At 50.5% G+C, this 26091-nt stretch overlaps 1 protein-coding gene across 2 annotated transcripts in view; it reads right to left on the bottom strand.

The window, feature by feature from the left end:
* Positions 1-5744: 5744 nt before the first annotated feature.
* Positions 5745-26091, bottom strand: part of Prkx (protein kinase cAMP-dependent X-linked catalytic subunit) — a 37749-nt gene continuing 17402 nt past the window's right edge. For both annotated transcript variants that reach the window (XM_046443351.1, XM_058579033.1), the window contains exons 3-9: positions 19960-20223; positions 16313-16432; positions 12987-13082; positions 12178-12235; positions 11212-11289; positions 10410-10560; positions 5745-8529 (exon numbers count right to left, since the gene is read on the bottom strand). In XM_046443351.1, coding sequence (XP_046299307.1) covers positions 10435-10560; positions 11212-11289; positions 12178-12235; positions 12987-13082; positions 16313-16432; positions 19960-20223 — 742 coding nt within the window. In that variant the 3' untranslated portion in view covers positions 5745-8529; positions 10410-10434. The remainder of the gene's footprint in view (positions 8530-10409; positions 10561-11211; positions 11290-12177; positions 12236-12986; positions 13083-16312; positions 16433-19959; positions 20224-26091) is intronic.

Below are 26091 nucleotides of genomic sequence, written 5' to 3'. Positions count from 1 at the left end.
AACCGTAGTTTGAGCTCCTAAAGACAGGGTTCGTGGATGAAATGCAGGGTAAATAATAATTTTTTTAAGTGTCATACTTAAATACCTCGCAGCCTGTGTTTGTACCTGCCGAACCGACCACCATCCATAAAGGGCTCTGCTGTCCCTTGTTTGTGTCCGGAGAATAATGTCCTCCTTGTCCTGGGAATAAAAGAGAGGCTGAGGCCGGTCAGCGGCTATTCCAATGACTCGGGGAGGCTAAGGCAGGAGGATTGCAAGGTCAAGGCCAGCGTCAGCCACTAAGTGAGGTCCTGTCTCAAGAATAAAAATGAAATAGAAATGGGTGCAGATGGGGTCAGGTAAAGTGCCCCTGGGTTCAATCCCTGACACCAACAACTGAGTAAGTCAATAAATAAGAATCCTAAATAATGACAGAGGACAGACAGACCTGGGGGGTGGGACACGAGGTCCAGGGGACAGTCCTATCAACAGCCCCCAGTGCTGACCCCACAGCTTCCTTCCCAGTAGCCCTGCACCTGCAGCCCTGCCTGGCCTCCGGGCACAGCCTCCAGGCACCTTCCTCACACACCACCTGTGACCTGCAGGGGACATGCAGGAGGGAAGTCATGTCCCTGAGAGGGGCCAGGTGACCCTGAAGGGGGGACTTCTGGGACCCTGACGCAGACCAGGTCCCGGGACCCAGGGGGACCAGGATCCTTCCTCCGACCCTAAAATCTGAAAGAACAGGTTCCACTGAGAACCAGGCAGCAGGGGCCAGGGTGACCCAGAGTGGCCATGGCCCTGGGGACTGGAGAGTCGGAGGTCACCCTGCTGTCCGTCAAAGTCAGGAGGGGACCTGGGAGGGGCTCTCTAGAGCCTTCCCTGGGACCCCAATAAAACTGGAGGGCAGGAGGGGCACGGTGTCCCTGTCCTCTCTGAGAGGACCCCTCTGTCCCTTCTCCACCCCTTCTGTAAGCTCCTGCCTGTCACTGTGATTGACAGGTGTGACATTTTTCTGCAGTGACTGCAAATGGCGAGGCTCAGGGTTTGCAGAGGGGCCTTGCAGCGGGGGGCAGGGCTGTGCTCTGTCAGGAGGCCCCGGAGTTAAAGAAGGTAAATCTTGAAAGTCGGAAAACAAAGCTCCATTCATGGCAGGAGGGAGGTCGCTGTATCTTAAGAGAACCGTGACAATGGCTGCTTTGTCCACCTGCCCGTGACAATGGCTGCTTTGTCCACCTGCCCGGGGGCCTGGGGGTGCTCTGCTCACAAAGGAATATTCTTCTCTGAACGCAGTTTGAGCCTGGAGTTGGGAAATGCCTCACGTTGGAGAGAGACAGAGAGGAAAAAAACAAACAAAAAAAAAAACATTAAACTTGTATTTTTCCGGACATTCTCTGAGCTCATCCTTTGCAGGTTAACAATGCACCACACAAACGCCACGGATTTCCCAGGAGGTGCGGAGACCACTGGGAGATAAGAACCGGTGGTGTTTTTTTTTTTTTCCAATGCTGCAGGCTGAACCCAGGACCTTGAACACACTGGGAAAGTTCTACCTCTGAGCTACACCGCAGCCCGAAGCCTTATCCTAGTTCTGTTCATTGGGATTCTTGCGTCCTGAAGTTTCAGAGAAGTGAACTATTGTTTGTTTTGGGAAACACACACACACACACACACACACACGCAAGCTTCCCCTAATTCTTTACCTTAAGGTCGTATCATAAGAGGTCAGCCACTCTGGACGGCAGATGGAGGATTTGTCCAGGTGGAGCTCACTTCTGTGAGGGAAGGGGAAGCGTCTGAATGAATACGTTCGATGGCTTTTCAATTTTCTGGGACATTTTCTTTCATTCAACAGTGGCCTCGAGGGCCAGAGTCTGACTTGAGTGTGTATCTGGCCAATGAGAGAAAGGCAAATCCACTTTTAATAAGATATCCCTCCCTAGATATGGGCACGGGAATGGCCAAGGGGAGGTACAAGGTACGTGCTGTGACGGAGATAATGTAGGCGATTCCTGCTTTAGAGACGTCCTGGTTGCAGCAGAAAAAATATGTAAATTTACAAGAATTTGGAAAACTCAGTTTTTATAGAGATCTGCTAAAAAAAAAAAAAAAAAAAAGAAAGAGATGGTATGTCTGTGTTGATTGGCATGTGTCTGTCGCTATGGTTTCGATCTTAAAAATCCCCCCACAGGGCTCGTGTTGAAGGCTTGGTCCCCAAGTTGGAAGGTGGTGGAGCCTTTAAGAGGTGGAGCCTAGTGGGAGTAAGTTAGGTCATTGGGGGCGTGGCCTGCAAGGGGCTATTGGAGACATGGTGGTGGAAAGTGGTGGAGCCTTTAAGAGGTGGAGCCTTGTGGGAGTAAGCTAGGTCATTGGGGGCGTGGCCCGCAAGGGGCTATGGGGGCGGGGCCTGGAAGGGGCTCCTGGGACCTCTGACTCTTCTTCTGTCTGTCTTTCCACTCCTAGACATTACTTGGACAGGTTTGCTTGAGCACATGTTGCCACCATGATGTGACCCTCTCCAATGGAGCCTGAAAAGGAATGTGTCTGCCGTGTCATGGACTGAGACCGCGGAAGCTTCAGTCCAAATAAACCTTCCTCTTAATACATGGTCCAAAGCTAGAATATAAAGTTCCCTTGACCCAGACTTGCCGGGTCTCTCTCTCTCTCTCTCTTTGTGGCTGAAGGTCCCTACAGCCGGTCACCATGATTGAAATGCAGAACCCAAGGTATCGTCCCCATAAAACAATGGAACAAAGCCACAGCTAATTCCTGTTCTGATGCTGGTCACAAGTGCCCCTCAATCACCAAACACCAGATTGTGTTGAACTATAGAGAGAAAGAGAGAGAGACAGAGACAGAGAGAAACCACAGGCGTCCCTAGCGACACATGTTCCACAGATGTCCCTGGGGGTGTGACAATGGCAGGGTGCCAGGAGTGGGGATCCGGGTGCAGGGGGAGAAATAAGTTAATGAGGGACGAGGCACCCTGTCGAAGCCCAGGGCAGGGAAGTTACACCCCACGGATGTGGGATCCCTCCAAATGCACTCGACTGTCACCCACGACCAAAGACAAGAAATTTACAGACTAGAATGGACCAGGTCATTCTATGGGGGTGGAGAAGACAGGAGGCAGAGATTGGAGTTTTGTGTCCTTCAGTTTTGTCCACCTGCATCGTCCTCTTTGGGGCCAGCAGATTGGCCTGGAGGACCATTTTGGTGCCCCCCGGGGTGCTGAGCGCGCCCCTGGTCTCTGCCTATTAGATGCTAACCATGTGCACAATTGTGACAGCCCCGAATTTCCCCCCCAGCATGGCGGGCTCTGTCTTCTGGGTGCTGGACAGGGAGTTGTTCACCCTGAGACCTGTATGGGTGACAGCTCGAGCTCGAGGGAAACCCTGGGTGCACATTCCCCAGCACCCATCACGAGGGACCCCCACTGCTGGCCAGCGTCCCTTGGCCGCTTGTATTCACGAGCAACTTCCCCCGGCCTTCCTCTTTAAGGCCAGGAGAGAGTCCACCCCAGAGTTTGCCACTGAGTGTCATCGGCTCTCTGCAGGGTGATGGAGACCCACCAGTTCCTAGTCATCCCGCCAGGCTGCCTGCTCCCCTCCGGGGCCTCCGACTCACACCCTGCGGAGGCCCACCTTGAAGTCCCTTGTCGGGCCTTCCTGCCTCTCTCTTCTGGCCCAGGAGGCAAAATCTCAGGACATAGAAACAGATGCACCGTGTCCCTCAAAAAACAGAAGAAAAGCAAACCGGAAAGACAGGTCATGTTTGCAGAGCGCGGAGGTGTATGCCTGTTACCCCAGCTGCTCGGGAGGCTGAGGGAGGAGGCCCGGCCTCAGCAACGTGCTAAAGAACTTAGGGAGACCCTGTCTGTGAATAAAATCCAAAATAGGGCTGGGGATGGGGGTCCGTGCCCCTGAGTTCAATCCCTAGTACCAAAAAAGGAAGAAAAAACAATCATGATTTCTGGTTGTGTTTGGGAATGGCTCCGTACAGAATAAATAATAAGCAAAAACAAAGCAAAACAAAACTTATAAAACATGTGTTCTTATTTCCAGAAAATTTAAGTCGATGAAGGTCATTTTCCCAGTACGAACGCCACACGTGTCTTGATCCATGATGGTGTGGACACTGCAATATAGTTACCTCAGTACCGCTGAGCTGGGCACAGTGAATCCCAGCCAGCTGAGAGGCTGAGGTTGGAGGATCAGGGGTTCAAGGCCAACGTGGACAACTTGGGAAGACCCTGCCTTCAAATAAAAATAAAATGGTCTGGGGATGTAGGTCAGGGCTGGAGGGCTGGCCTGGCACGCAGGGGTCGATCCCCCAGCCCTGGAGAAAGAAGAATAAAAAAGAAGTCCTTGCAGAAGAGGTCACCATGGGTGTGACTCAGGTGCGGGCGTGGCCACAGTGGGGCGTGGCAGGGTGTGGTTATGGGGGTGTGGCCTCATTGGGGCGTGGTTATGGTTAAGGCGTGGTTACACTGAGACCTGATTAGGATGGGGCTGTTTATAGCAGGGCGTGGCCTCAGTGGGTGTGGCCACGGTGGGGGTGTGGCCTCATTGGGGGCATGGCTTATAGTTAAGGCATAGATACAGTGAGACATGATTATGTTGGGGCTGTTTACAGCAGGGCGTGGCCACTGTGGGTGTGGTCATGGTGGGGCGTGGTCTCACTGGGCGTGGTTATAGTGGCATATGATTAAGAGGAGTCTAATTATGCTGGGGCGTGGCCACAGTGGGCGTGGTTACGGGACTGATCAGGAAGGTCTCAGTTAAGGGGCGTGGTTATGGGGTCCCTGCTGAGACTGGGGACTTCCTGTGTGTCCCCACGATTTGCTGACGGTTCATGTTGACTTTTTCTGTTACCTGACTGAGAAAGACTTGTTCACAGAGACAAAGATCAAGATGGACACATTCTTTAAATTTAAAAATGTCATTGTCATCAAGAGTAGCATCTTAACCTTGTTTTCCTGTTCTTTTTTATTTCTCTATTTTTTGAGGGGGGGGAGGTGGTGAACCCAGGGGTGCTTAACCACTGAGCCCCATCCCCAGCCCTTTTTATTTTTATTTTGAGACAGGTTCTTGCTAAGTAGCTTTGGGCCTCGCTAAGTTGCCAGGACTGGCCTCCAACTTGTCATCCTCCTGCCTCAGCCTCCTGAGCTGCTGAGATTATAGTGGTGCACCACTGTTCCCGCCTATCTTAATAATTTTGAAGCCTTTAAACCACTGTGCTTAAGAATATTCTTAACTGTCGTGGCACCATCCCTACCAGAGTTTTATAACTTGTGAAACTGGAATTCATAACTTTCCATTTTCCCTCTGCCAGCCCCTGTAACTACCCAATTTTAGTTTCTGTCTCTGAGCTTGATGACTCTGCAGTGCTTGTCCTTTTGTGTGAGGCTGGTTTCACTGACCGTGAGGTCCTTGGGGCTCACCCATCCTGAACCCAGTTTCCAAATTCTCTTCCTTTTGAAGGCTGCATAATATTCCACTGCATGGATACACCGCCCTGTATTTATCTGTTTAGCCAGACACAGACAAATGGGTTGCTGTCTTCTTTGGGCTGTTTTTCAACTGCAGCTGTCAATAAAACTTAGCTGTGACCATCCTTTACAAACCACCTACGGTTCCTTTGTGCATCCTACCCGAAAGAGCCACTGTGTCTTGCCAAGATGAAACCAGTTACTGACTTCTGACCCCTCATTCGACCCTAGCACCGACAGAACGTAGGTTCTCAGACAGAAGCAGAGGAGCCGATTCAGATTTCTTAAAAGATACAAAGTTTTTATTTTATTATTATTATTAAACAAAACCTGGAATCCATAATATTATTCCATAAATTAGCAGTAAAATTTTCCTAGGGCCTATATATATATATATATATATACACACACACACACACACAAATCACAGTGATTTCCTTTGTGCAATGCATCGGCGGGACGAGAAACAGGCTTCTGGAATTCCTCGTGAGGATCTGGGACCCAGCGCCCTGCAGGGTGCACACGCCAGATCTGCAAAGGGTGCACCGAGGACCTACGTGTGCCCAGAGCACAAGACACAGCGCGCGCGCGCACACACACACACACACACACACACACAAAGACTCAAGCTGTAAGTTGTGCAGGATTGCAAAAATTAATATCCAATGACAAGATCGGCCTGAGGGAGGGCTTCCCATCCCACCCACGTCGTGGAGTGATTTTTTTTTTAACTTAAATAACAGACCCCTCCACAAAAGGGACGAACTGCACAGTGAACAGAGTTTACAACATGAAAACTTATTTAAAAAAAAAAAAAAAAAAATCACAGGGCGTCCTCCTGTTCTCAGGGAAGAGGGTCCCGGGGGACATAAGACCCAGTGGTTTTTGCAAAAGCAAATTCGACAGGAAAAAAAATGTCGACATGCTCGGAAAAGCACTTTGTCAACCCAGTGACTTTGACAGACGTGGGGGGGGGGGACCCATCTGCAAGTCCTGGGGTGCCCCCCCGGCGCCTCGGCCGTGAAGGCTTGGGGTCCACTATGAACAGTCCTGAGCCGGTTTCACAGTTGAAATGGTCCCAAAAGTTGCAGGCAACGTAGGTGACGGCGTGTGGCAAAGGTGTGCGAAAATGTCACTGTCCCCAGGGGGGCATTCTGAAAAAGTGAGTTGGAATCACCTGATCTTTTAAGGTGCACAGAATGAAACAAACAAACAAACAAAAAAATTGATTTATGATCCAGTGATTGTGCATCTGCTTGCAGGACACGAATGCAAGATTCTGTGGCATTTGGGTGTTAAATTCCCTGTGATCCTTTTATTTCCTTCCTGAATTTCTCCATGCACAAGCAAGAAGGCAAGAGGAGAGACTTCTCCCTGGGGAAACGGGGATCCCCCCTGGGCCGTATATATCTCTATTTTTTTTTTCTTGCCAATCTCTATCTTTGAAGCTGTTCCTGTTGAACAAAATGCTGCCGATTCATAAATCATAAAAGAAAAAAAAATAAATAAAAAGCAACATCTCCCCTGGGCCTTTTGCAGATACAAAGTTGCACGTATTTTATTTTGACTCTTGGCACCCGGATGAGGTTGGATGCCTATCGGGAAATTTTGCAAAGGTCCCCACAGAGTCAACTCTTTGGGGATGAGATGAAACAGTGGTTCCAAGTGCGTGATTGGGGTCAACGACATCGGTCTCTACCTGAGGCCACATCCAGTGACCGTGGCCCAGTCCTTAGAGAAGGCACATGCCCCTGAGGTTTCTGTCAACGTTGGCGATAACAGTGTCCCCTGTTGCTGGATTTCCTCTTAGTGTCTAACTTGCTCTGCATCGTCGGGGGGCTGACTGCAATCTCACGGAAGAATCCGGTCACCCGTGATTCTGCACATTGGATTTTTTTTTTTCCAGTATTAAATGGGTGGATAAAAAAAATAAAATAAAATAAAAACCTAGCCAGGTGCGGAGGCACCCACCTGTTATCCCAGGGGCTCAGGAGGCTGAGGCAGGAGGATCGTGAGCTCAAAGCCAGCCTCAGCCAAAAGGAGGCCCTAAAAAACTCAGGGAGGCCCTGTCTCTAAATAAAATATAAAAAAGGGCTGGGGACAGGGCTCTGTGGTTAAGCACCCCTGAGTTCAATCCCTGGCACAAAAAATAAGGGAGTCCCCAGGACTCATGTGTCCAGGTACCATTTGTTACTCTGCTCACAGGGGACACTCCAGGTATACAGACAGCTGGCTGATTTATTTCTAACAGATTAATTATTAAATGAATCAATAGATTGAGTTTGGGAGGCAAAGGCCAGGAAGAGACATTATCTTCTAAGTCCAGAACCTTCTCTGATGAACCGTTCAGAGATGGGGGCCGAGCGTGGAGCTCAGGCACAGCGGGTTCAATCCCCCAAAGGCATTAAAAAGAAAAAAAAAAAAAAAGAGTCAAGATTGCATTCCAAATTTTTAGCACGTCTCCGGCTGCTCCAATCCGCACCCTCTCCGTTTTGCATTTCCAAAGTGTAAAGCGTCCAGAGAGAAAGTCCCATCGATATGGAAGAAAAACTCCATAAATATCTATAAAATGCATAGACGGTGTTAGGGGAATTATTTTTTTTTTAAATGCACCCATCATAGATTTGAGCTTTGTCTCCGAGGCGACCCATTTCTTTTTCAAAGGATTTTTAAAAACTGAAAAGAATAGGTTTGGCCAAGGAGAAGCCCTTACACGCACGCACACACTCACGCACGCACGCACGCACACACGCACAACCTGTGGTTACGAGCCGGCGGGTCTGGTTGCAGGTTCGAGTCCAAGAAAACCAACCAACGCACAGTAGAAGCACAGCTGCTAACAGGTTACGATTAAAAACCCCCACAACCCGTTTCCTACGGCGCAGGAGAAGGTTCCAGTCGCTTCCATAATTGCCCCGTCCGTGAAATCTCAACTGTCCCCCGACCTCTATATACAGTTGGGCGTCCATAAGTGCGCAAAGTCCTCCTCGCACCAAGAGAGAGCATTTCTTTGGGCCGACGGAGGTGAAGTTCTTGGTCCTGGGCAGGCTGACGTGTTCCTGGAAGGAGAGGGACAAGGGATTGAGTTAGGGTTTGCGCACAGCTGGACACGACTCCTGGTTATCGTCTTGAGAGTCATAGAAACGTCTCCCTTTCATAAGTAACAAGGCAGGACCCCGAGTCCTCCGTCTGGGGTACTGTCATCCCAGGGGTGCAAACGTAGCAGTGGAAAATTCCACACACACACAAAAAAAAAACAATGTTAAAAACATCATGTGCCAAACTGGGCAGCGCCCTCTTGTGTTCCACCTTGGAACAGCACCTCTGCCCAGTGTTTCCACACTGTATATGCTACCCTCCCTTTAGTCACCTCGTAACTTTCCTCATGACCAGACTGGACGTCGCGGTGGTACGACAGCGCTAGCGACCCTCGTTTTAGTTAATACGGGTCCCAAATTTGATACTGACACAGGGAATATTACTACAGTATAATGCTGTAATTGTTCTACTTTACATAGGATTCGGTACTTTCTGATGTTGAGCACCATAGGCCAGTCATGGAACATAATCCCGTATGCATAAGCAATGACTGATATTTAAAAAGAAAAACAAAAAAGACCTGTAGAAGCTCAATGAAATAGACTTGAGATCATTTTGAAATGATTTGAAATTTTGAGATCTCAGAAATTTTGAAATTTGAAAAAACGCAGCAATTCCATATGGGGTAGTCCCTGGTATTTTAACATTCACTCACAGACACAGAGGACAGGGACTCAAAGAAGCTGTAATGGGTTTGGTCACAAAGTGTCCCCCAATATCTTATGTGGGAGACAATATTCAGAGGTAAAATAATTGGGTTATAAGAGGTGTAACCTAATAGTGGATTAATCCACTTGGATGGACTCACTGGGTGGTGACTGCAGCAGGTGGGGTGTGGCTGGAGGAGGGGGTCCCTGGGCTGTGCCTTTGGGGGTCTCTGCCCTGTCCCTGGTGAGCGGAGCTCTCTCTGCTCCCTGGTGCCCTGTTCTGAGCTGCTCTCCTCCTCCAGGCCCTGCCGCCATCTTGTTCTGCCTCCCCTTGGGCCAGAGCCATGGAGTCGGCCACCAGGGACTGAACCTTGGACACCATGAGCCCAAATAAACTCCTCCTCCTCTAATTGTTCTTTTCAAGGGTTTTGGTCACAGCAGCAAAAAATACTGACTGAATCCTATGATCCTAGGGGTCACACAGTCCTGAGCCAAACACTGTGCCTTGGTTATCATTTTGATGATCCCCAATTAGCCACCGGAGACACATTCCAAGACATCCTTGGTTCCCTAAAGTCACAAAGAGCATCAAACCCTACGTGCACTATGTTTTTTCCCATATATACATACCTATGAGAAAGTTTGATTTATAAATCAGGCACAGTAAGAGACTGACCATAACTAATAAAATACAACCACCAAACGAACATATTCCAAATATAACATTTACGATAATAGACCCTAATGAAAGTTTCATTCCTGTGGTCCCTTTTTCTTAAAATACCCTACCGGACTGTACGCTCCCGACTTCTTGGGCTGATAAGATGCCTACCCTGTAAGAAGTTGGGGAAAGATGCAAATGTTCATTTCTGTCCATCTGATAACCAATATGGCTGCTAAGTGACTAACGAGTAGGTAGCATATAAAGGGTGGATACGTGGGGCAAAGACATTTTTCACATTCCAGGAAGTCGGCCCTGAGATTTTTGTCACATGAGCCAAACAGTGTGCAATTAGAAAAAAAAAAATGATAATTTATAAATTGTCATTTTCTAGAATTTTCCTTTTTACCTTTTCAGACGGGTGGCCCCTGAAATCTCAGAGGGTGGTGTGTCACATGAGGGAGACTTGGTTTGGCTTCTTTGCTTGAGTCCCGACGGATGAAGGAGGTAAGCCACCCCATTAAAGACCTACCTTCCGAAAACGTGAGTTCGAATCCTCAGAAATTCTTGAAGATTTCCAAGTCTTTTTCTGACACCGGCAAAGTCGTCTCACAGTCGTTCTCAGAGTACGTCTCAAAGTTGGAGGTGTCGCCATCGCTGCATAACTTGGGTATGATGGGGGGCTGCGGGAGGTCAGCCACAGTTAGGTACGGGGACATGGGGACACGGGGACACTGAGGATATCGTTTCCCTTTTCCCCTTCTGCTATTTTACATAGAAGTGGGAACGGACGTGAAGAAGACGGACAGGTTTCCAATGTTCATGGACAGGGGCAGCTGGGAACTAAAGCGAGGCCCTAAGCAACTCAGGGAGACCCTGTCTCTAAATAAAATACAAAATAGGGCTGGGGATGGGGCTCAGGGGTTAAGCACCCCTAGATTCAATCCCTGGTACCCACAAAAAAAAAAGTGGGACTGAAACACTTCACCCCATCCTGGGAAGGTCACTGGCTCTAAGATACCCCTTGAAGACGTGGATACAGCTGTTAACCAACCTAGGTGTCCAGCCATGGATGAATGGATAAAGAGAATGTGATACATATGCCCGGTGGAATATTATGCAGCCAGAAAGAAGAACGGAATGATGTCGCTTGCAGGAAAATGCATGGAACCAGAGGACTTTCTATTAAGGGACATAAGCCAGGCATGGAAAGACAAGTGCCCCGTGTTCTCTCTCATGTGAGGGATCTGGAATAGTCAACCAGAAGCCAATGTAGTGGTTTTACAGAGGTTGGGATCATTGCGTTGTGTAAGAAATGTTCAAAAGAGGGTCACCTTCAGCTTCCTCTGGGGGACAGCGTCCCAGTCCACAGCGCGGAACCACCGGTGCTGCTTGACGTCATTGGCGCCGTTCTGCAGGAGGAAGGGGCACCGTCAGTGTGTCGAGTGTGCAAACACACACACCTCATTATCCAGAGAGTAAAAGACACAGCAAGGCCCTGAGCCGCTCAGGGAGACCCTGTCTCTAAATAAAATACTAAATAGGGCTGAGGATGGGGCTCAGGGGTCGGGTGACCCTGAGTTCAATCCCTGGTACCAAACAAAAAAAAATATAAAAGAATTGTTGGGGACCTCAAGGTGTAGTGAACAAAGGAATCTCTTTCTCAAAAAATTTAAAAAATTAAAAATAAAACCAGCATGTGAGTTTTAGTGTAACGATTAATTCACACAAATATCCACGTCTATCACGGCCCTGCTCATAGTCGCTAAGAGGTGGTCATGGCAGAAACCTCCATGGACAGACACAGTGCCATCCATCGAGACTGTGGAATAGTACTCAGCCATGAATAAGGAAGACATACTGGGAAAAGTAATGATGAGGCAAAATCCGGAGAACACTGCAATAAAATAGAATAAGACCCAAAAGGTGATGCTTTCTTTCTACACGTCCACACATTCAAAGGGCCAGAACAGGGAGATGCTACCAACAAAAGTTAAAAAAAAATCAGGTGTGCGATTGCTTAAGGCCAAGAATGACCAGAGACCACGCAGCAGGGTGATGCGGCGCCGCTGTAAATAATAATCAATAAATTAAACGGCTAGGGTTGGGGTCAGTGGTTCCCCTGATTCTAGGGGGAAAAAAATGGGCACACGGAACTGGATCAATGGGTACATTCAATGGGTTTTGGATTCTCTTCCCATCAATCAGACCAGGATGTCAAAAAGATGAATAATGACAGGAGAGTCGCGATGGCGTGTCCTGGGCCTTGGTTGGTGCCCATTCGTGAGGGAGGTACGGACCTTCATGTTGCCCAGGCGCTTGGTCCTGTCCACCACCAGCAATTTCTTAATGAGGTCTCTGTTTGGGGACCAGAAAACAGAATCAGTCAACACACACCATCTTAGGGCCACAGTGAGAGCAGCTACCTCAAGCGCATGATCATGGGGACCCCATTCTCTGGCACAATTTGTCACCGTCGTAAATTCTTCATGTGCCTAATGATATCCACGTATTTCAGATGTGACAAAACTTCCCCTGGGACTGTTGCACAGGGTGGAGACTGTGCAATCTCCTAACATTAGCTAGGGCACTGGGAGTAGGTCAGAAGAGAAATCTCTGATCTCCGAAGCCCAGAAGGCTTCCGGGTCTAGGCTGCAAATCGCACCTGTCCCTACTGCTGGGAAATGACAGTGGCGGAAGATTGGAGACGCTGGGAATTAGTAATGCTGTGCACCCTCAGTGACAACAGAAGCTCTCTCTGGTTTCAGAACCTGAGACCACAGGCTGATCTCATAGAGCACTTGGGTGCTGTAGGTCTCAGATGCTCTCAAGACTTGATTGACAACCTGGAAAAGTATTTAAAACCTTGAAAACTCTGTGGCCATTGGCCTCTAGATCCTTATTCTTATGTTATTTTTTTGGTGCTGGGGCTTGGACCTAGGGTCCCTCGATCCCTGATCCCCGTCCCCAGCCCTATTCTGCATTTTATTGAGAGACAGGGTCTCCCTGAGTTGCTTAGGGCTTCCACTGAGGTCAATCCCTGCCAGCAAAAACTTTAAAAATAAATAAAAATAAGAAGAAACCACCAAGCAGGGTGCCGGGTACTTACTTCGTGCTGAAATCCAAGTACCTTGGGAAATCTATCCTCCCTGCGAGAATTTTCTGATAGATGCCAAATGGGTTGTCGTCAAAAAACGGGGGGAACCTGTTGGAAAAAGAAACGTCTATTTCAGTTATTTTATCTTACTTTTTGCACACGGAAATCATGGTGTGGAAGAGATGATGCGGTCCAGATGGTTTTTCTCGGACAGAATGCGGGGTGCCCATCTGTCTGGGAAGGTCCCCGGCAGAGGGCACCACCTCCCAGGGAAGGTCATGTAAACCAACAGTGCTTTCTAGATGGTGCTCGTGGGCAGCAGAGATCTGGTTTGCAAGGTGATATGTCCCGGCCCCCGAATCTGGTTTTGTTAATAAAGTTTTATTGGTACCGACTTATGCACATTCAGTTAGATAGCGTCTGTGGCCAGGCACCATCATGGGTGGGACCCTCTGAATCCATGAGCAAAAAAGAAAAAGAAACCTTTTTTTCTTTATAATTATTATAGATATTTGTTATAGTAACGGAAAGCTGACAAACACATCAAACAAAGTTGGCTGCTGTGCAGTAAAGCAGCAAGATGCAAATATAAACCTGTAAAGGTGCTTAACGAGAAATGTACGGATAGATCTCGGTCATCAGAGGCTCCAGAGGCACAGATTCAGCAACTCTGCACAGAAAAAGTGCATCTGGACGCCATGGTAAGTGGCGAGTCCTGTCCACATCTTGACCCCAGGACCTGTGAGTGGGACCTGGTGTGGGAACAGGGTCTCTGTGGAGGTCGTTAGTGAAGGGTCCTGAGATGGGCTCCTCCTGGGTCAGGGGGCCCTCATGGAATGGCCGTGTCCTCCCAAGAGACAGAGGAGGGGACACAGACCCAGAGGAGGAGCCCCGTGGAGACGGAGGCAGAGACTGCAGTAAGGGGCCACCAGCCCAGGGCCACCTGGAGCCCAGGAGCTGGACAGGCAGGAGGGGCCCCCCTGGAGCCCTGGAGGGAGCTCAGCCTGGGACCCGGGTCCAGCCTCTGCCCTGCAGGGTGAGGTGGATCCATTTCTCTTGCTCCCGGGACCCTCGGCTGAGCCAACCTGTTACAGCAGCTGCACAGACTGACACGCACACTTCAGCTGCTCAAATCCATTTCAGAGAAATGAAATAACAGGGGCTCGGTGCTAGGAACCCCTCGGTTCCATCCGTGGTACCACAGTTCAAAAAAGAAAGTCCGTCCTCAAGGGGTGGGGGGTCCCCCAAACAGAAACAGGACTCGGGACCTGGGGACCTCAGTGGGTTGAAAAGCCCGGGAGCTGGAGCCTCTCCGGCCACGCGGCCCTGTGTGCATTGGTCAGGAGGGACAGCGGGCTGCACTCCTGGGGGAGCTGACCCTCGGGTAGCAGGGAGTCCTGAGTTGTGCTGGGCAGGGGGCAGCGTGGGCTAGGGTCGCTCAGGGACTCGGTTCTAGATGACTTCGTGGGTGGGCATGAGGGGGGGGCTTGGGAGGATTCGGGGGGATCAGAACGATAGCGGGCAGGTAGGTAGGTGACAGGTCACCAATGTCAGACGATGTGACAGAGAGACAACCAAATGGAAAGAGAGATGATGAGGGTGACAGAGAGAGACAGACGTGCAGAGGGGACAGGCAGGTAATGATGGTGACAGACAGCACAGGAGCCACAGGCAGACAGACACATGGAGGGGAGCCTGGGTACAAATTCTGTCACTTACATTCCACATGATCATGGTGTAGATACAGAGAGATTAGATAGAAAGCAGAGGGGGGACAGACGGACAGGAGACGGGCACAGACAGAGTCAGATGCAGAGATGTGCAGTGGGAGGAGGGGCCCTGCAGATGATTGACAGGTGGGGGGTGGATGGGTGGATGGATGGATGGATGGGTGGGTGGATGGATGGGTGGATGGATGGATGGATGGGTGGATGGGTGGATGGATGGATGGATGGGTGGATGGATGGATGGGTGGATGGGTGGGTTGATGGATGGGTGGATGGATGGGTGGATGGGTGGATGGGTGGATGGATGGGTGGATGGATGGATGGATGGATGGATGGGTGGATGGATGGATGGGTGGATGGGTGGGTGGGTGGATGGATGGGTGGGTGGATGGGTTGATGGATGGGTGGATGGATGGGTGGATGGGTGGATGGATGGGTGGATGGATGGGTGGATGGGTGGGTGGATGGGTGGATGGGTGGATGGATGGATGCGTGGATGGTGGATGGATGGATGGGTGTGTGGATGGGTGGATGGGTGGGTGGGTAGATGGATGGGTGGATGGGTTGATGGGTGGGTGGGTGGGTGGATGGGTGGATGGGTGGATGGACAGATGGATGGATGGGTGGATGGATGGATGGGTGGATGGGTGGGTGGGTGGATGGATGGATGGGTGGGTGGATGGATGGATGGGTGGGTGGATGGATGGATGGGTGGATGGATGGATGGGTGGGTGAGTGGATAGTTAGATGAAGAGGCAGATAGATAGACAGATGGATGGACCGATGGTGGCTGGATGGTAGGAGAGTGGACTGACAGTGGATGACAGGTTGATAGATGATTGACAGGTGACAGGTACCTTCGCCAGGTCACACTTCATGTCTCATGTCCTTTCTGTCTGACCTGCACATTTGCTCCCTAAGTTTTGCTCCCTATTCCCAGGGGGGACTCCTCCTGGTTGGTCTGATCCCAAGGCTCCTTTGGGCAGCGAGGGGTGAACTTTCAAAGTTCAGACAGCAGCCGGAAGCACCGGAGCCCCTGACCACTGTCAGCTCCCAGGGGCATCCAGGTCCCCAAAGGGAACCAGAGAGATGTGAGAGGGTCTCGCTGTTGCTACCCCTGGTGACTAACCCCAAGGAGACCCAATCAGGTGACTCTGAGGGTCGGGTCGTGGCCTTGGACACCGGCTTCCCCTCTCTGACAGGGGTATCTCATGCCCCCCCCACCGTTTGGACACGGCCTCCTGCCGACGTTCTGACCAGCCGTCAAGGATCACACCTGGGGGACGCGGGAGACCTATCCTGACTGTGTGCAATGCCCATGGCCAGCTGTTCTGCATGTTCGTTGCAGGTCAGCCTTGGGCGCCAGGTGGACAGCACAGTTAAGAAGGCGCGGGCTTCTCAGGACATCTCCAGGGTGGACGGTCCCCTGTTCACGGGTCTGCCTTTCCCTCCCCTGCACAGCAGCCTGTCTGTCATCCCAGCATGCATGCATTTTCGAGTTTGGGGACAGCAACGTCCCTTGGACAGATACACAGCAATGTCTCTTGGACAGGCGGACAGCAAGAGGCGCTACTGTGCCAGGCGCACTGTCTGCGAGGGGGACCCACTCACCCTGCCACCATTTCGAAGATGAGGATGCCCAGAGCCCACCAGTCCACGGCCCGCCCGTGGCCTTTGCTCTGGATGACTTCAGGGGCGAGGTATTCGGGGGTTCCGCAGAGGGTCCACGTCCTGGGAGGGAAACAGAGACGAGCACGGGGAGGTCGGCAGCTGCAGGGACACAGCGCATCCGAATGTCCCCACCCAGCTCCTCACGTATCTGCAAAAGGCGAGAAACCAAGGCTCCGGAAGCTGAGGCAGGAGGATGGCCAGTTGGAGGCCAGCCTCAGCAACTTAGGCCCTAAGCAACTCGGGGAGACCTTGGGTTCAATCCTGGGGACCAGGAAAAAAAAAAAAAAAAAAAAATTAGCTTGGCTTCTAGCGCCACCCAGTGGACAAGTGGTGAAAGAGGGGATTGGATTTTTCAGGACCATCAACCACATTAAGTTCCAGCGACTTGGGTGGCCTTCGGGATGCAGGGAGGTCACTCTGCCTGGTTTGCTATTTTTTTCCCCTTTTGTTATGTTTTGTTTTTAATCATCAACGCTTTCGCTGCTGCCCAGATCGTCGCCTTTCTTGCAAGGAAAATTTGGGAATCTGCAGATTTTAGTTACACACAGAAGCTCTTGTAGAGCATACAGAGAGCAGATTGGGAGGCTGAGGCAGGAGGATGGCAAGTTGGAGGCCAGCCTCAGCAACTCAGTGAGGTCCTAAGCAACGGATGAGGCCCTGTCTCAATAGAATAAAATAAAATAAAATAAAAAGAGCTGGGGATTGTGGCTCAGTGGTAAAGCGGCTCTGGTTCAATGCCCAACACCAGATAAATAAATGGTAAAGGGACCATAATATTCATATTTTATAATATTCATTTTTAAATGTAAAATTAAAACCTCAGTGACCTTCAAAAAAATAAGCTTCCGTGGATGTTATGATGGATGAACAGGGAAGCCACAGAATCTGCGCAACGGATAGAAAAATGAACACAGGGCGCACTTTCTTCCTGGTTCCTTTGCATCAGACTTTTAAGGAAAATAACTTTAAGAAAAGGGGCGTGGCCCGCGGGAGGAGGCCTCAAAACCCGGATATTCATTCAAGGACCTGGGTCTCCCCATGTACCGCGGGCCGCCAGCAGAGGGCAGCACCGACGCTCCAAAATTTTTGGAGGGAAAAAAGTGATCTCTTCATTAATTATTCTGGGCAAAACGAGGGTCACCGTCTCCTTCAACTTAATTTAAAATGAATTTGAAAAACCAACACTCTGGACAGTTGCAGGAAAACTTTTAAAAGTATTTCACAGCAGCTTGGACAGATGAGTCTGGTCTCTCAAGGTTAAACTGCAGGAAGACATTTTTTTTTTTTTTCTTTTTGGTAACAGGGATTGACCTCAGGGACACTTGACCCCTGAGCCCCCTCCCCAGCCCTATTTTGCATTTTATTTAGAGACAGGGTCTCCCTGAGGTGCTTAGGCCTCGCTTTGGCGGAGGCTGGCTTTGAACTCATGATCCTCGTGCCTCAGCCTCCAGAGCCACTGGGATGACCAAGGCGTGGGCCACAGAAGAGGCCACCATCCAGGACAGAGCGGTGCTAGACACACAGATGCGCAGCCGTGTGAGCTCGTCACTGTGTGGGTGCCTACAGCTGTTCGCCTGTCACACATTGTGCATACGCTGTGAATGTCACCCACGACCATCAATGTGTTCAGTGGGTTACAAAATATCAGTGGATGACATTGACAGAATTAATACTAATATATTCATATATATCCTATGCACATGTGTGTATGTACACACACGTGTGCACATTAAAACTACATGATACATGTGTATTAAAATGCTAATGTATTAATTGGCAAGATCAATACTAATATATTGATTTATATTATAGATGCATGTATATGTACACACATATGCATATTAAAACGACATATGTGTATTAAAATGCTAATGCATTACATCCACAGGATTAATACCAATATAATTATAGCTTATGTTCATAAACACATGTATGTGCATATATATTAACACGACATACATACACCTGGGTATATGCAATGTGTGTATATGGATATAATCTATACATGTATGTATATATGCAAATATATGCATGTAGGACTGTGTGCATACATTAATCCAAAATGATATATTCACATGCATGTGAATATGTATTAAATGCATATCATTAAATATGTATTAAATACATATCATTAAGTATGTATTACATTACACTATTATATACTATAAATGCATCATTAATATATTATAGACATAATTAATGCTAATATATTAATAATGAAATATATATATATATATATATATATATATATATATATATATGCACATATATCCATGTGCATGTATTAAGGGTTTGTGTTTGGATGTGAGTACATTAATATGATACTATATGTATACATGCCCATAAATGCATATTAACAAAATATAGTATATAACACAGGTATATATGTATATGCTTACGTATTTCATTAATAAATATATATGCATACAGAGCACTTTAAGTCTATATCAATTAGGGTTTTTCAGACAGGATTATGAGTGTTCTGGTTTTGCTTCTCTGGTGAACACTAAAATCATATGTGGTATAATACAATACACAATGGGAGATGTACAATATTTGTTATTGTACTAAGTATTTACATATATAACAAATTTTGTACACCGTGTACAATTCTATGTATTTATATCAGTAAGTACTTGTTATATTGTTGTACCGTGTTAATATACAATAGATTGACACGATCAGTCCCGTGTGCTAACACATGCACGTGCACACAGTGCACATGGATGTGCACATATTGACACATGCTGTGTGCATACGTGTGCACAAGAGGACTTTACGGATCAGGGTTTCCCATAGGGGACCCGCCTCTCCTCCTCCTTCCCCTTCTCTGGAGAACACTCGCGTTTCCTATAACCTCGTGCGTAAAAGAAAACGTGGGATTCAAAGTGCAATACCAGCCAGGCGCGGTGGTCCACGCCGGTCTTCCCAGGGGCTCGGGAGGCTGAGGCAGGAGGATCGCGAGTTCAAAGCCAGCCTCAGCCAAAGCGAGGCCCTGAGCAACTCAGGGAGACCCTGTCTCTCAATAAAATGCAAAATAGGGCTGGGGACGGGGCTCAGGGGTCGAGTGCTCTGAGTTCAATCCCTGGTTCAAAATTTAAAATTGCAGTTGGATCCGTAATGTCGTGTGCAACCTGAAACACCGCTTTCTTACCCTGAGCTTTACGCATCCATGACATGGAAACGCAGCGGAGACCCACGTATGTGTGAGGGACACGCACATGGCAGAGGCCCATCCAATGGAAACGCAGCGCAGACCCAGCGACAGAGGGTGAAGGACGGGAGCGCAGGGCGCAGTAGCTTTGGAGCGGGATCTGCACCGCGCTCCCCGCAGGGGCTCTGCACGCGCCTCGGGCACCTTGGACAGTCTCGGGTCAGCACGGCAGGGCCACACAGGGGCCTCTTCCAAGGTGGACAGGAAGGAGCATGACCTGTCCAGGGACCACCGCGGACCACAGCGAGCCCCAGGCCTGCCCCTGGACCCCTGGCTTCGCACGGGACAGTGGACGCTCTGCGCTTTCGCTGCACCTGGGTGCCTGGCCTCGCCACTCTCCAGGCGCACGCGCATCCCCGGGGGGGTCTCCTACCTGTCCACCAGCTTCTTGGCGAACCCGAAGTCCGTGAGCTTGATGTGGCCGTCCCGATCCAAGAGTATGTTCTCCGGCTTCAAATCCCTGTAGACGATGTCCCTGCAGTGGAGGTACTCGATGGCGCACACGATCTCGGTGGCATAGAAGAGCCCCGTGCTGCAGGGGAAGCGGCCGCGGTTGCGCAGGTAGCTGAAGAGCTCGCCGCCCGGCACGTACTCCATCAGCATGTAGAGGAAGCGATCGTCGTGGCTCGTCCAGAACCTGCGGGGACCAGGGAAGGGTGACGCTGGAGCACGGGTGACGTTCCACACTGAGATACGCGTCAGGTGGCTGTGGCTCCAGGGGGATGCGCACGGCCTCGCTCAGCTGCTGAGGCTGGCTTTGAACTCGCGATCCTCCTGCCTCAGCCTCCGGAGCCGCAGAGATGACAGGCGTGCGCCACGCGCCTGGAGGTGGGTGTCAAGATGCACAGGGACTAAAAGGCGCTTGGGGTATGGAGGCGCAACGATGCTTAGGGTGCAGAGGGACCGGTGTATGCATGGGGCGTGCACACCTGTTAGCAGGTGCAGGTCGAGGAGGCTCAGGGTGCCTATGGACGTACTGCTATCTTGGGGACGAGGACATGTCAAGACGCACAGACAGATAGATGCTCAGTGTGTGCATATGCTTAGGACATAGTCAGTGAGATGTCCCAGGACGGGGACACACAGATGTGAAGATGGACCCACACACAGATTTATGGCATTGGTGAGGACCCAGAAGGAGACACCCGGAGCTCAATCGTGGAGCCCAGCTTAGCAGGAGCCACGACGGGAGATCCATCCCCGGCACCAAAAGAAGAAAAGAAAAATGTGCGTCCAGTTAGGAGCCGGTGATGCATAGATGTTCAGATCTCGCTGCACCCAGAGGTTTAAGAGGTGCATACAGACGGGTGTCAGCACATGCGCACAGAGGCGGAAATTTGGAGAAATGAGTAGGATGTATTTAGAATATGCTCAAAAAACACGCACAGAGACAGAGACAACTGGGTGTGCTGTGTTCCCCCAAAGTTCAAGTTGGCTCCTGGTGGGGTGCCATTGAGGGACCGCCTACTCAAAGGAGGGGTGGTTACTGAAGGTCCCTGGCTCCTGGTCCTGCCATGAGGTCCCATCATGTCCCACATACTCCCAACCATGAGGCCAAGTGCCAGGTTCCAGTGCAGCCCAGGAGGCCACTGTAACTGGCTTCTCCAACCTCTAGACCTATGAGCTTAAAAAAAAAAAAAAAAAAAAAAAAGATCTTTTTTATATATACATTATTAACCCTCAGGTTTTTTGTTACAGCAATGAAAAACTGACCAACAGGTATAGAAAGGCATTCATTAGAAGATTACTGTGAACCCAGTATTCCTTCTCAAAATCCCTGCCTCACAATTCGACCCCCTTGATACAAGCAACTTAGTAACAGTTCGCCATCTGGATTGTTGGGAGACAGGATCGACACACAGGTCTCACTGTCCTGGTGTGGAAGGAGGGCGAAGACCATGTTCTGTCAAGAAGCCAGGGAGTCATGGGCTCACTTAAGTCCCTTTCCAAATTTTGCTGCTACAGCCCTGACCCCAGGACCTTGGGATGCGCCTGTGTGTGGACACGGGTCTTTACAGAGGGAATGGGGATACAGTGTGGTCTCAGAGGGGCCCTGACCCACCAGCAGGACTGGGGTCCCTGTAGAGGAGATGAGGACACAGATGCACACAGAGGGATGCCCCTGGGAGACACAGGGAGAAGACAGCGTCCTCAGTGGCCGGGCAGCAGCCTTACCTGGAGGACAGCAGAATCCTAGGAGGTGCCAATTCCCCTGTTCTTCTCCAAAAAGCCTCCCAAATCCTAACCCTCTCGAGTGCGCCCACGAAGCCCAAATGGCAAGGTCCACACGGCCCACCCCGCATCCTGCACAGAAGTAGCCAGATCATTATGCAAACCACCCCTTCCGGCTGCCTGTGTATGCAAAGGATTGCTCAGGACTCAGGGGGTGACAGAGATTAGGACCCAAATGTCCCAAGCAGATTCGGTTGTCTCTGTCCCCGTCCCCAAATTTCCAAAGACTTGAGCCCCAGTGAGCTGCAATCTGAGCCCAGCAGACAGCAGGCATCAGGGTGGGGCCCATCAGCCGACCCGATCACTCCCATTAGCTGAGGGCTCCGTCCCTTGGGGACCCTAAAAGTGCCAGGGCAGACGAGAGCGGCTTCTGCAAAGTGCATTGCATGTTTAATGCTTCCTGTCACCCCCCCGGGGTCCCTTGGGCACATCTGTCCATAACTCACAAAGTGCATTGTCCCACCCACACAGAAGCGCCTGGCAGGTATACAGTAGGAGCCGATCCCGTGCGCACCATGGGCGCTGCAGCTGTGCAGGAATCAGACTCGCCATAAGATGTGTCCCCTCAGGGCTGAGCATCCTCAGTCAGGGTCTCCGAAACCCCAAAGGCTATGGGGTCTCCAAAGTCTCCGCAGGACCACGGGGAGCCCGCAGCGCGAGACTCTGCTCCGCGCAGCTGATCCCGGCACAGAACCAGGACAGGAGGCTGATGCATCCTCCACGACGTCTGTGCGATGCACAGGGACTCTGTGGGCAGACTCGGGTCTCGTCCCCAAGGGGTCCAGGGATCCGTGGGGAGATTCAGAAACGCAAACGATGTGCAATCCTGAAACACGTTGCACCCCACTAGGACGGATGGGATGGAGCATAGAGAGATCAGGGTCAAAGGAGGCTGGAAACGGAGGCCCCAATCAACGGAGGCCCCAATCAAAGGCTGGGCTTCGCGGGCAGAGAGGGTATGTTCTGGGCTCTGTGTGTGTGTGTGCCCAGCTGATGGTGCCCTTGGGATGGACAGGGCAGGGCCGGCAACCGGAGGAGAAGTCAATGGAAAGTAATTAAAAATGGCGGCCACATGGGACCCAGGAGCTTGGAAGGACTCTGGGTAGGTCCCTGGAGAGAAAGGAGGTGGCCCGCAGGAAATCATGTGGCTTCGGTGACGTCAGAAAACGCCTTGAGATGTGTCCCAGGGTTGGAGACAGCGGGAGCTGGGGCCGAAGGGACCATGACATTGAGAGAAAGGAAGTTGGAAATGGGTGGCCACATGGGACCCGGGAGATTGGAAGGGCCATTTATAAAATGGGGAAGCTGAAAGAAGGAACAGATTGGGGGTGAAGGCAGGGCAGGGAGGAAGTTCAAGGTCACATCTGTGCAGGAAATGACCTGAGTGTGTGTGGGGGGGTATCTGAGCTGATTGGTGGGCAGCAGACTGGACGCGCAGGCTGGCCAAACTGTGTTCATAGTATGGTGTCATAACGCCAAGACCACGTGTGTGTGTGTGTGTGTGTGTGTGTGTGTGTGTGTGCAGGTTTTTAAGTTCAGAAAAAAGTGTGCAAAGATCCATTCCAGGCTGTGTCAAATGGATATCTGGCATTTAGAGACAGCAGGAAAAAAAGATAATCCCATGTGGGACGAGCAAAATGCATACGTCTTCTCTAAGTGGGGGAAATTTTATACACACCATTAAAAGCAAATAATTGAACACTACAATCAGGTCCATATCCACAAAAGCCCAAAGGAGACAGCAACCCATTTGTCTGTATGTGGATGAGCGGATAAACACAGAGGGATGTATTCATGCAGTGGAATATTATGCAGCTTTCAAAAGGAAGAGAATTCTGAAGCAGGGTCCAGGGTGGGTGAACCCCGGAAAAATCATACTCAGTGAATTCAGTCACACACAAAAGGACCAGCACTGCATGAGTCCACTCATAAGGGGTCTACAGAGTCATCAAGCTCAGAGACAGAAACTAGAATCGAGTAGTTACAGGGGCTGGCAGAGGGAAAATGGAAAGTTATAAGAGCTCCAATTTCACAAGTTAAAAAATCTCTGGTAGGGATAGTCCCCTGACAGTTAAGAATATTCTTAAGGACACTGGACTAAACACTGCAAAATGATGAAGATGGGTGGGAACCATGCTGCACCACTATAATCCCAGTGGCTCAGGAGGCTGAGGCAGGAGGATGAGAAGTTGGAGGCCAGTCTTCGCAACGTAGCGAGGCCCTAAGCAACTTGTCTCAAAATAATAAAAAGGGCTGGGGACGGGGCTCAGTGGTTAAGCACCCCTGGGTTCACTCCGCCCAAAAAAAAGAGAGCGAAAGAAAAAGCCAAGAAAATAAATGTTAAGATGCTACTCTTGATGACAATGAAATTTTTAAATTTAAAGAATGTGTCCATCTTAATTTTTGTCTCTTTGAAAACAGACCAAGTCTTTTTCAAAGAGTCAAGCAACAGAGAGAGTCAACATAAACAGTTAGCAAAACATGGGGGCACACAGGAAGTTCCCAGTCTCAGGAGGGACCCCATAACTGCACCCCTTAACTGAGACTCTCATAATCCCTCCCATAACCACGCCCACTGTGGCCACGCCCCAGCATAATTAGACCCATAAATCATATCCCACCATAACCACGCCCATCGTAAGCCACGCCCACCGAGGCCACACCCCCACCATGGCCACGGCCCATGGTGACCGCAGCCCCACTATGACCAACCCCATAGTGACCATGTCCCACTGTAACCACACCCTAGTCAAAAACCACGCCCAGCTGTGGCCACGCCCCCACCATGACCCACCCCATAGCGACCACACCCCCTACAACTAGCCCTATCCTGATCCTGTCCCACTGTAACCACACCCCCTAGCCATAAACCACGCCCCAGTGAGGCCACACCCCCACCGTGACCACACCCACAGTGATAATACCCTGGTATAAGGAGCCCTATTGTAATCATGCCTCAGTGTAACCACGCCTAAGCCATAACCACGCCCACTGTGGCCACGCCCCCACCTCAATTACGCCCCATCGTGGCCACTCCCCCATAACCACGCCCACCACAGCCACACTTTAGGGATAACCACGCCTCCACCTCAATCACACCCAATCGGAACACTCCCCACTGTAACCACACCCACCAGGACCACACCTTAGCATAACCACGCCCCACTGTAACCACGCCCCGTAGTAAGCACGCCAATAGGCCCCTGTAACCACGCCCCTCGTGACCACACCCCTCTGTGACCACGCCCCTGCAGCAGCTGCCTGACCCTGGCTCTCTCCTCCTGCATCTCTAGCTCAAGGCAGGGCTATGGCGGAGGCTGCGCTGTCAGTCTTTCGTCTGCAAAGTGTGCAGCCACGGCTCCCACTGCAGGTGCTCCTAATTAAACACCAAACCAGCCTGTTTGTGGGTAGTCAGCTGACTAAAAAGTTGGTCACCGTTTCCCCACAGCAGCGTGCAAAACTGCCCTCGAGGGAAGCAAGCGTGACCCCACCCGTTAGCCTCTGCAGCAACCGCTCCCTGCAACCAGACCTGCCTCTAGGGCCACCAGCCCTGCCCCCAGGAGACCAGAGGCTGGCTCTCCCCGCACTGGCTCTGCTGGCCCCTGTGGCTCCCCTAAAACAAAGGCCCTGTCCACCTCCTGCTTCTCTTCTGATCCTAGGGGGTCACGGGGGCACCCACCTGTACTCCCAGCAACTCGGGAGGCCGAGTCAGGAGGATGGCAAGTTCAAGGCCAGCCTCAGCAACTTCGCCAGACCCTAAGCAACTTAGCGAGACACTGTCCCTAAATAAACGGCGAAAAAAAGGGCTGGGGGTGGGGCTCAGTGGGTCAGCACCCCTGGGATCGATCCCAGGTATTGCAAAATTATTATTTAAAAAAAGGGGGGGTCTGGGGACATGGCTCAGTGGTACCCTGTGGGCCCTGCCCAGCACTGAACAAAAACACTAAGCGATTCCTCCTGCAAAATGTGCCCATTCACCGTCTGAACCCAGCTCCCTCGCCCAACCCCACACAAACACCCCAAAACTCACTACACATCTCCTTATATTTGAGGTTTGGGGACAGGGACGGCTATTCTTGTGCCCAAACTGTTCTTTGCACAGAATGACCAAGGAGGAGAGACCGCTCCTGGCAGGTCTTTGTTTTTAACAAACAGGAAGAGCTCCAAACAGTCAGAACACGCAGATCTTTTCCTCCTTCCTTCAGGCTCAGAGAAACCGGAGGGTGGTTCCTCCAACGAACCTCCCCAGGACCCGTGAGGTCAGGAGCCAGAC

Source organism: Marmota monax, unplaced genomic scaffold (genome assembly GCF_021218885.2).
Source record: "Marmota monax isolate L192 unplaced genomic scaffold, Marmota_monax_Labrador192_F-V1.1 WCK01_AAM20220418_F8-fsc00168, whole genome shotgun sequence".
NCBI classification, from domain to species: Eukaryota; Metazoa; Chordata; class Mammalia; order Rodentia; family Sciuridae; genus Marmota; species Marmota monax.
This window is presented reverse-complemented; position numbering and strand designations above follow the sequence as displayed.